The 11,229-nt window shown below is 48.3% G+C and overlaps 1 protein-coding gene and 1 non-coding gene across 2 annotated transcripts; one reads left to right on the forward strand and one right to left on the reverse strand.

Annotated features, from left to right (window-relative positions):
- Positions 1–1,443: 1,443 nt before the first annotated feature.
- Positions 1,444–1,515, reverse strand: EV420DRAFT_t331. Its single transcript has one exon. It is a non-coding gene; the product is annotated as a tRNA-Glu (tRNA).
- A 6,751-nt stretch (positions 1,516–8,266) lies between these two features.
- On the forward strand, positions 8,267–9,828 carry EV420DRAFT_1595305 (uncharacterized protein). The gene is made up of 4 exons (XM_060474967.1): positions 8,267–8,423; positions 8,549–9,491; positions 9,513–9,562; positions 9,593–9,828. Exons 1-4 carry the CDS (start codon positions 8,328–8,330, stop codon positions 9,674–9,676), a joined length of 1,173 nt encoding a protein of 390 aa, XP_060321818.1. The 5' UTR covers positions 8,267–8,327; the 3' UTR covers positions 9,677–9,828.
- The last annotated feature ends 1,401 nt before the right edge of the window (positions 9,829–11,229 follow it).

An 11,229-nucleotide genomic window follows, 5' to 3' on the forward strand; every position in this document is an offset into this window, starting at 1 on the left:
TAAGAACGGTTGGGGAGCAGTAGGGCCTTTGGATCAGGCGTTGTAAAGGTAACAACGCGACTAGGAAGGCCTTCAAGCAGAAGCTCTTCACTAGATACGATCACATACGTGTCTTGCTGAGCATTTTAAGAGGATCTTGAGAATTATCACAATTATAAAGCTACAAGGCATACCGCAGATTGAAGCCAAATAGCCAAGCCATGGAAAAAGCCATGAAAGGTACGAGACAGCGTGAGCATATTTTCCAATCGATGAAACCCAATACTGAGCTCGTCCATGTCCACGAAGATGTGCCTCGCGTCCCAGACCGACGCTGACGATTCACGCTGATAGACAGATAGTGAGCTATACCTGGATACACTCGCAAGAATCGTACTCTCTCAGATGAGGCTCCAATATTATCTCCTGTATTCGAGTTGAAACCTTCTGGACAGATATGGGTGCACTTGAGATTATCTAGTACCCGACGGGAATTTTAGGCCGTGACTACTCGCACGTTCCTAATGACATACTCTGCATCATACTTGTTGTGATCGAGCATGCAGCGGTGGCCATCACGGAGAGGTACCTACACACCTATTCATTGAGCAATGTGAAAGCGTGAAAGCATGGTAGAATTACAGCCTTCGTCGCAGTAGAATAACTCAAAGACGGCTGTTCTTGAATGTATCGACAGAATTCCTGTTGTTCGTCAGCAGACAGACTAGATCTAGAGTCTAGACCGACCGACAAGCGAGCCACGAGGTGTTCAGAAGGAATCGGTTTATTGATATCTTGCGAACTGCCAAAAAAATTTAGTCTGACTGCGTTGAAATATCATTTAACGAATGACATAAATGGACGGATCAGACACTGGATACAGCCCTCACCCAAGGCCAGCAGAGAAGCATCGGTCCCGTCCATGTTTGTGACTGTGGCTACATGACCAGAATCGGACGAGATCTCTATAAGAGTGAATCCCAGTACGCGACCAGATAGGAGCGTGTCTAGGCGTTTCTCTCCAGGTCAGGGAAGCAGAGGGAAGCAGGTGTGCACAGGATTCGAGGCCAAGGCAGACATTGGATGCCTTGTGGATTTCAGGGAGAGCAGCAAAAGGAAATGGATTGACGGGGAGCGACTGAGTAACAAACTCGTTGGGTTGTGGATACGACAGTAGCACAAGTGTTCCAGAAACAACAAATGTTTGATCATAAAGTCTTCCAAGACTTCAAGTTGTCTGATTGAAGTTTGAATGGGCGGAGTTCAAAATTGCCAGGATCCGGCATTCCGGCAAAGTATTGTACATTATAAGAAAAGCCTCGTGGTTTTCCGTAAAAGATAACTGCATACCAGAATGATAGCAATGAGCACTTAAATATCGAATTTCAAGTATGAACAAGGTGCACACTACACAGCAGTGAGTTTTCACTTCTGAAAAAAAATTCGAACTCGTCGTTGCTTTGGTTCGGATACGGGGAATCGAACCCCGAGCTGCCGCGTGAGAGGCGGCAATGTTAGCCGTTACACCATATCCGACTCATTGTAATTTGACCAATTATTTTATTGTATTCAGCACTTACAACCCAAGTTCCTGCCCACCCCATTGATAACTAATCCTCAGCGGATCTTCAGCTAAAGACTCGTACTCAACACGATCTGTTCTCTTTCCGCCATTCCTCAACGCCAAAAATCCCATATGCTCCGCATGATGAGGTTTATGCATCCTCACACCTAAATGCTCTCTTAGAATCCTCAAAACATGTCCCAGATCGATGACCATATCCGTCCCCTTCAGCTCGCTCGGCTCCACCACAAGGACCGCATACGTCTGCGATAGCACTGATGCCTCCTCGTATATCGCCATCGACGTAAATGTTGTCGGCATCATCTCCACAACGAGAGTACCCCGGGCAGCCCACCGATGATGATGCATCGCTCCACCATGAGGACCGATGATAGCCATAACGTTCTCGTTGAAGTACGTGAAAAGCTCGGAGGCGGAGCCATACCGTGTCTCGTCAAACACGACAAGCTCTTCCCCCTTGCCTCGTTCTTCGAGAAGTTCCCGTATCGCATCAAGAAGAGCCGACTCATTGATAACCTTGCGACCGCCATTTTGAGCACGACTGTTGGATCGAGACATGTACATTATCTGTGTCGCCATGTATAAGCTTCCGCCATAAGATGCAGAACTAGACAAACCTTATTTCTCGTCGATGACACTCTCAAGACATTGATCCCAAATGTTTCAAGAGTCTTGAGGGACAACCAAGGGTGCACCAAAATCGCCCGGCAAGAAAAAATCATCCTTTCCGCATAAATATCGTCCGTGACACTATGCAAGACGTGTTCTTCGTCAAATCCTAGTCGTTCCCAGAGCTGCTGAACGAAGTCACTCCCACGGCGGCCTGTTATAACAAACGGGACTTCACTGCGAAGTGTGAGGTGTGCACCTTGCGTGACAATGTGCGTTATACGATCAAGATGATGTTGGAAAGAATACGAATCAGGCGAAAGGGCAACCATGGCATTGCGATAAATCGTCGTGGCGTTATTTTTCCAAATTACTTCGGCCGCATTGAAGGGTTGAAGTCGTTCCGACGAGACAAGCCCTCCCATACAGGCGTCGGCCGTCCAGCGGTCATATCCATCAACCGGATGTTTAAAAGAGACGCTATTAAACACCTGGAAGTAGGCTTAGCCCCGACGTTCCTCCAGTGTTCACTGTTATACACTCACGAAATTCTGGCCCGATTGTCCTTTATACACCACCCAACCGTTATCCTGTAATACTGCCCGTTCTTTGATACCCACCACCATGTATTTCCAGCGCTCCTCGTGCTCCTCGGTTGCAAAGTAAGGCTGGCGAATCTCGAAAGCAGGATACAATAGCTCTTCTGCGTAGACAACGTCCTTAGGTAGTCTTTTCATTACGCAAGGGGCGTAATGAGCGGGCATGCCAAACGTACAAGTGCTCAAGCTGAGCGGCGTCCATGCCGCACTTGGCAATGTCGAAGTATCGCTACTCGTTGTGGACAGACGAAGGTAATCCGATATGCCATACGACCTTTGTTTCGGTGCTGAGGCCACCATGGAACGCTGACTGTAAACAGGCAGATTCCGAAAGTTGATGTACGCGATTCCAGATATGATGAGGAGGTTCGCGCAAACCAGAAGCACGACGGACATCCGCCGTACTGCGAAAAAAATCCACCGTGCTTCTGGCTGAACGCCTAACGGCGGGAGGAAGGTAGGGGACATTGACGTGGAAGTCCAAGTATCGCGGGTGATTGTAAAGGAGTGATCGTTGAGTATTTGGCGTGGGCAGTACTGACATCATCATCGTCATCATCGTCCCACCAGACAAGGGCGCAACGAAGTCGCAGAGAATGAGTGAAATATCTTTACATGCATCAATACTTGCCTCCGGGAAGCAATGACGATGGATGCTCAAGGCAAGTTGCTATATGGCCCACCACACAACCCCACTCTCCCTGCTCGTGAAGAAAATTTGGAAACTGAATCAGCACTGCCGCTGACTGTTGTTGGCGATGGCTCCTGGGTTATTGCAGAAGAGGAAATGATGCCAAGAGAACTGGGATTCAGACCTTAGACTTGAGCTTGGTGCGTTAAGATAATGGTTACGAGCATTTCTACTAATCAAATACTTTCCAGCAGTGAGATAACGACGCCGGATGTCGAGATAAATGGGATACTCACCTTGAAACTTCAACACATTATCATACACCATCGTGATGTAGGTCAAACATCATGATCGATAGCAGCATTCGCCTCTCCTTTGAACCGTCCTTCAGGTTTCGAAGCAAAATCCGTCTCATAATATCCAAGCGCTGTCAGGTCTCGGCACCGCAAGGAACTGGCAACTCTTCGGTAACTCGGACTAAGGAGCCAAATGCAACGGATAGCGACATTGTGAATAGTCCTGCAAATATCCCCAGCTCAGATTGATGTGGCCGAGAGCAGCAGCAGCATATTGAGGGATGGTTGGCGATGACGTATATCGATGATGTGGCAGGGAAAGACACGGGCACGTGATATCATGGCACGGTCTGACTCTCAGGAGGATGGTAATAGCAGGTGATACGCATGGCATAGGGAAATTGACTCTAAATATTTATTCGACATTACATATGTTGGATGCATATCAATGGCGATAGCAGTAGTATACCGAGAACATGGAATGTATAATATTTTATGAGAAGACATTGGAATTGAAATTAAGATGACGATGGCCGTCGACTTTCAGATCCACTTGCTGAAGAAGAGTTTGGAACGTCATCCGCGGTAGAATTCGTTGCAGATGAACCCAGACCAAGGGTAGCGGCTGTGGCCATGCGAGGGTGTGACTCTCGCCTGGAAAAGAGGTATCGAGGTCCAGTTGCATTTAAAACCGAATTTGAGGCGGATTGGTTCGGAAAATTGAAGGCAGAATTCGATGGGACGGTCCATTGTGCGCCTGGGTGGGAGAACGAGAGATTGCCAGTATTTCCAGAACTAGTGGGGCGAACTGTGGAAGATGGGCCTGCACCCCACCGAGGAGCTGGAATGGAAGGGGTAGAATGATGCGATTCTGGCAAATTAAATATGAAGGTTCTAGGACCGGGCACCAGCACGTTACCCATGTTAGATGACGTTGGCCCAACCGGACCTGTCGGACGAGCTAAAGCGGTGGAATAGTTGGATCGTGTTTCGGACCTAGAAAAGGTGAACGTTCCGGAGATGGTCTGACCAGAAGTCGGCCTATTGAGCCCCATGACAGACGCTGGAGCGAATGAACGGGCTGGGCCGGTGTGGGTTGGATGTGGAGGAGGAATGAGCTGCGTTTCCGGCCTGAAAAGCGGGGCACTTCTTGGATATGCAGAGTTCGTAGCAACATACAGGGGAACGAGAGAGTTCGAAGTCACTTCGGATAAAACGAGGTCGGGGTCCGGATGATCTAAGAACACAGGGGTGTCGATTTCCTGAGGATCAGATCCCTCCTCCTCCTCATTCCCCGGATGGGATGACGCGCCATCGGCCTCCAGCTCCTGGACTCTGGCCCTCAATAATTCATTCTCCCTTTCCAAAGATTCATTGCGTTGTATGATATCCGACCGGTCGTGAGGGTCATCCGTAGCGAAGTAGATGCTCCTGATGGGATCCAGGACAAATGGATGGAACTGTGCCGGTAAATATCGAACCTAAATCAACATTATGGTCAGATAATTAGCAGTGGCGATTTATTGCATAAAAGCACGAACATCAGGAATGGCTGAAGAAGTAATGAGCTCAACAGCGCTGCGTCTTTAAGAGAATGATGGATACATACCGATAGGAAACCGTTTTCGACAACACGGGCAAGAAGTATGGAACCCATCAGTAGCCCGTGCAGTGGCTCTCATTAGACATTCAGAGCAGAAGACATGTCCTGAGAATCAATATCATGAATGACCTAGACACGGATAGCTGCCTGGCACTTACCACAAGGAGTGGTGACGGGATTCCTGAGATCACTGAGGCATATAGCGCATTGAGGAGCCATGATGTGGTAGAAAGATGAGAGACTGTAGAGGCCGGTTGAGCCTTATATGAAGCGGGCACTGAAAGTGGCACAAGGGATTGCATCAGGAACTTTATTCTTGTCCCTTGTCTTCTCGAAGGTTACGCACAGCAAGGCTCCGAGTCAAGACAAAGGCGACCAGAACAGCCTACACATATTAGTATGGAATTATGAAACTGGACAAAGGAAGAAGCTCACGGTTGTCATCAAGAGCACCAAGCGCACCCCTTCTAATTGGTCTACATCAGAACAAAGTAAACCAAGGCTTCCATGACTTGGACATTTGAGATTGCCTCATTTCAGACGAACTTGCTTTGTCTAAGGAAAGAAGGACGACCATCGGCTACCAAGGTACGTCGTGTAAAGACATGTGTTGAACGGTCGATCTTATAAAATCATAACAATAATCGCTTCCTAAATAAGCAGGTTGATTTCGGCACAACGGACTGGCTATTGTAACGACGTACGTATTTACAGTGCCTTCTTTTGGACAACTACTTATTTAAAAAAACTGACAAACGCAGGACAGAATAGGGTCGTTTGGCGCAGAGAACAGCCACTTGTGGCGGAAATTATCCGCTCATAGCTTCGAGCCTCGACACATCTGTCGTCACAGCAAGCGCAGTAGTTGGATTCGGGGTAGAAAGGGTTGAGGGTGGCAAGGGAATCAAAGGCGCATCAGTCCCACCCAACGTAAGATCTTGCAATAATCCTGCAGTCTCGGATGCATTTGTTCCGTCGGAGACAGGCTGAGAGAGTCGTTGAGAGTCGGTACTATTGCTGATGGTGTGTGGAATGAAATTGAAATTAAAATCTCGAGGTAATCTGTCCAGACGAAGCCCATGAGCCAAAACCGACAACATAACGATAAAAACGCGAACCCTATGGACATTCCCAGAGTCCTGTGAGACCATCCACTCTGGTCATCTTTCTCCAGGGCGTCTGTGACCATGCCAAACAACCTTTTCAACTCATCAAGCTTTTTCTATGTGGATATCAGTCATGCAGTTTCCCTCAACAAGAAGAGACATACCTCTTGTTTCTTTACCCTTGAACCACAAATAGAAGCTTGCGCTTTCGCAATCGTACAATCAGCAGAAAGGCGTCGATTTTCATCTAAGCAAACTTGCTTCGATCTCTCCGCCTCAGAGCACTTTTCCTGCAATTGGTCACGCTCGGACTCGAGATTTGCATTCCTCTGCTTCAAGTCGAGAATTTTTTTCTCCAAGTTCTCGATGCGGCCGACAAGCTGCAGTTTCTCGGAGTCGTCCGAAGTTATGAACACCTTCCTCAGGGGATCGACGACGAACGGATGGAACTTCTCCGGCAGGTATCGAAGCTACAAATCAGTGTTAGAGATGAACGACGACATGCTTCGCAGGATACGCTGACATTAGGGATGGCTGTAGGCGAAGTGAGAAAATGAACGTCATCCTGGAAGTGATAAGCGAAGACGAACCAATAGGAAATTTCTCCCGACAAAAAGGACACGTAGCCTTGAATCCATCATCAGCGCTATCATTCTTCCCTGCAATAAACTTGTTCAGACATTCAGAGCAAAAAACGTGTCCTGGGAAACAAAATCGTTAAGGACACTAAAGCGTAGAATAGCTCGTGAAGTACTAACCACATGGAATGCAGACGGGATTTGTAAAACCACAGAGACATATAACACACTGGGGACCCATAACGGTGACGGTGAACAAGAAGCTAAAGGAACACAGTTGCAGGATCTTATAGCGCTCGAATAGTGGCACTAGATGAAGGTATTGCCATATGCTTACTGGAGGCAGCAGGTGTCTTTGTTTCTTTCTTTTTAGGCCATTGTATGGGGCCACCACAGCAACATTGGATGTCTGCATCGCCATTGTTACCGTCTAAAGAGGAACAATGCAAGGACACGTACTGATCTCCTTTGTTTCACGCGTACGGGTGTCGATAATGGCTGAAAAGACTAGCCAGCGGACGCCTTTATCCTACCGAGGTGGGTCCCAGGTAACCATTCTGCGGAGTCTGAATAATGTATTGTCGATTGCACGCGCGAAGAGCTAGATGCCCACATCCCTGCAAGTTGAACGTAACCCTCGCGGTAAGACAAGACCCCGAATTTCAAAAGTTAAGCATCCCTGGGGTTGTTAGCTCATCAATCGTATCAACCGAGAAGGCTGATGCCCGACGTGATTGGCATATAATTATAGTCCTGTAATCGTCAAAGCAACCTACAAGTCTGGTTATACTGTAGCTGCACGTAGGGAGGAAACCGTCACGGATCACAGTCCACCGGTTTCGTTTCCTATTTCCTCCTCCATCACGCATCACGGTGGGGTGGTTTCACAGTTTAGGCCGTGACGATGTATTAAATCGAATAAAATCAAGGAAAATTTCTACGACATTCTGCGGTCATCTACAATCTCTTCATCCATCAACATCCTCGAAGAACCATGACCTAAACAGTCTAATTTTCTGTATCATCCCACCATGAATGGTTTTCTTATTATTGAAACCGTCACGCATCATGTAGCACCGGTTTCACAATGTTGGAAAATCGGTAACGTCACGGTCTATTTGGGGTTTCCTCCCTACGTGCAGCTACAGTAGAGTGTGTCAGGTATAGTACAATCAAAAGAGAATCATGTACCTAGTATAGGCCGAGGGCCACTGATTCTGTGTGTGGATTACTACTGTTGTATGAGTACGAAACATCCATTCCCATGTGCAAGTAAAATTTGTAACCCGGATGCCGGTTACATCGGCTATTCCCGATGTGACATAGATACGAGGGATTGCCATGTCACGTCTCTTTAGTTTACCACCACCATCTGTACCGTCGTCTCACGAATACCGAGCTGGTTCCTTGCACATCTGTGTGAACGAGTTCTTCAGTGTAGCTCCGTGGCTACGAGCTTCCACTTTTTTTTGCAACAATCCAACTTGCTCTCTTCTTTCGCTTTCGTTCCCACACTGGACCCTGCCACGTCATCACGCCGTTTCACGCGCCGTACCGCGCAGCAGTACCACCTACCCATCTTTGAAGCCTTGGACGATCCAGATTTACATCAACAACCCGACAAACACGCTACAGACCCTCGTCTATCTCCCGTTCCCAACCGTTCATCGTCACCATTGACTGAACTTGATTCTTCTTGCTCGCCTAGCCCTCAACCAATGTCTTCGAAATTAGATCTCCCTACCCTCGCCAATGTCACCTCGATTGCTGCACTCACATGGCTGACTCGCTGCGCAGACTCCTTTGAGGCCTGGTCTGCTCTCAATGCCGATAAGAAGATCAAACCCGAGACGCAAATACTAGTTGCTGGATTGAAGATGGAACATGCTGAGGCCGCTGCTTGGTGGAATGAGAACCGGGAGTCGTTAAAGAAGCTGGCATCATGGGATGAGTTTGTCGCAAAGGTGAAGGATCGTTTTGTCCCCTCCAACTGGCGTTTGGACGCACTTGCTGCCTTCTACTCGGTAAAGCATGCACCTGGGACGGACTTCCAGTCTTTTGTGTCAGACCTCCAAACTGCACGGAATGCCCTCGCGTCTGCTGGCACTGGCTACACCATCACCGACTCTTCTGTCAAAAATCATCTGTTATTCTTCGCGCATCCCATTTTATCCCTTCGCGTCCGTAGTACTACGGGTTTTGCGTCAGTCTACGGAACCATGAAGCTTGATGCCTTGGTCAATCTGATGTCTACGACTTGGGCGAGCCTAATTGCAGAAAACGTCGTTCGAATCAAGAATGTTCAGACTAGTGACCAATCCCAAGCCATTCCGACTGCCCACATCACTTCTACCCATTCCACAGCATCTACGGCCGTGTCAAACGGCTCACGTTACCCTTTTCCGGATCTTTCCTATGCCGAGAAAGAGGCTCTTCGGGCTTCTGGAGGTTGTTTCCATTGCAGAAAGACCCCATCTTCGCCGAACTGGACGCAGCACAGCGCACGTAACTGCCCTGGAGATTCAGCTGCCGGTGTCGCTCCACGAGCCACCCGCCCTCTACTCCCTCACCAACAAGTAGCTGGAATTACTTTTGGGGATGCCAAGATCCCGGAAACGCCAGGCTCCTTTGTATTAGATGGACCCGACTCTTCGGACTCGGACTACGACACCGACCATGACTTTGACTAAAGATTTCCCTCACTACCCGTTGTCTTTCGCATCGCTTTCGTACTCGCTTTTCTTTGATTGCTATCGTCTTCAGCCATGTTGCAATATTTTGGTCACTTCTGTCCTTATGTTCGCACCCGTGAAAGATAATACTTTCCTTGTTCGTTTCGTCCGTGACAATGGTCTTCATGTTCCAGCGTTCCTTTTTCTTTATGTTTCTTTCTACTTGGACTAGTACGTTTGTTTTTTTTTAGAGTGGGGAGGAGTGTAACCCGGATGCCGGTTACATCGGCTATTCCCGATGTGACATAGATACGAGGGATTGCCATGTCACGTCTCTTTAGTTTACCACCACCATCTGTACCGTCGTCTCACGAATACCGAGCTGGTTCCTTGCACATCTGTGTGAACGAGTTCTTCAGTGTAGCTCCGTGGCTACGAGCTTCCAAAATTTTCTCCAATACATATATGAACATGGAGGGATGGCCTGACTGTTCGAGTCCTATACGCCAAGTTCCTTGCCTCCCCATTGATAACTTATCCTCAGCGGATCCTCGGCTAAATGTGAATCGTCGTCGTCGTCGTCGTCTGGATCTTCTTCGAACAAATGATGTGGTCTCTGCATCGGTATGCCCAGATGTCGACGCAGAAGCGAAACAACGTGCTCCGGATCGATGATCATGTTCGTACCTCCCTGGCTACTAGGCTCGACTACCAATGCAGCATATGTCTGCGAGAGTACTGATGCTTCTTCGTATATGGCCATCGACGTGTAGCTGGTAGGCATCATCTCGATTACCAACGTTCCTCTCGCAGCCCAGCGGTGGTGGTACATCGCTCCACCGTGAGGGCCAATTACCGCCATAACATTCTCGTTGCACCATTTGAAGAAGTTCGGAACGTCATCGAGCATGCCTTCCGAAAAGATGACAACTTCTTCGCCTTTCCCTCGTTCTGCGAGATGGGCTTCGATGGCATTGAGAAGTTCTGGCTCGTTGAGGACTCTCCGTCCTGCATTCCGCGTGTGAATATGACGGTCGGATCGTGACATATACAAAATCTACTTCATGGATGAGACCAAATTCAAGGACCAATGAAGCCACGCACCTTGTTCCGCGTAGCAGACGGCTTCATATAATCTATTCCGAATGCCTCTAACGTTTTCAATGACAGCCATGGATGCACCAACACCGTTCGACACGAAAAAATCATTCTTTCGGCGAGGATATCCTTTCTGGTTCGATAGAGAACGTGTTCATCGTCAAAACCAAGTCCTTTCCATAGCTGCTTGACGAAACCGTTTCCCTGTCGACCGGTGATAACGTATGGAGTCTCACGACCGTAGCTGAGATGGGAGCCTTGAGCAATGATGTGCGTTATACGATCAAGATGATGCTGGAATGCATAGGATTCGGGTGAAAGTGCAACCAGGGCAGTGTTGTAGATACGCGGAGGGTTGGGTCGAGCCAGGACTTCGCTCACATCAAATGGCTGGATGCCTTCGGATGAGCCTAGCTTGGCCATACATGCGTCGTCAGACCAGCGGTCGTACAATTTTGGAGATAGATATGTGA

Source organism: Desarmillaria tabescens (assembly GCF_030435595.1).
Source record: "Desarmillaria tabescens strain CCBAS 213 chromosome Unknown EV420scaffold_171, whole genome shotgun sequence".
NCBI lineage: Eukaryota > Fungi > Basidiomycota > Agaricomycetes > Agaricales > Physalacriaceae > Desarmillaria > Desarmillaria tabescens.

What these genes read in the sequence shown, in the direction of transcription:
- EV420DRAFT_1595305 (XM_060474967.1), top strand. Translation starts at nt 8,328, where the DNA reads ATGTCACGTCTCTTTAGTTTACCACCACCATCTGTACCGTCGTCTCAC. An exon ending in GTGTGAACGAGTTCTTCAGT is followed by an intron (nt 8,424 to 8,548) that starts GTAGCTCCGTGG and finishes CGTACCGCGCAG; the next exon opens with CAGTACCACCTACCCATCTT. An exon ending in CTCTACTCCCTCACCAACAA is followed by an intron (nt 9,563 to 9,592) that starts GTAGCTGGAATT and finishes GGGGATGCCAAG; the next exon opens with ATCCCGGAAACGCCAGGCTC.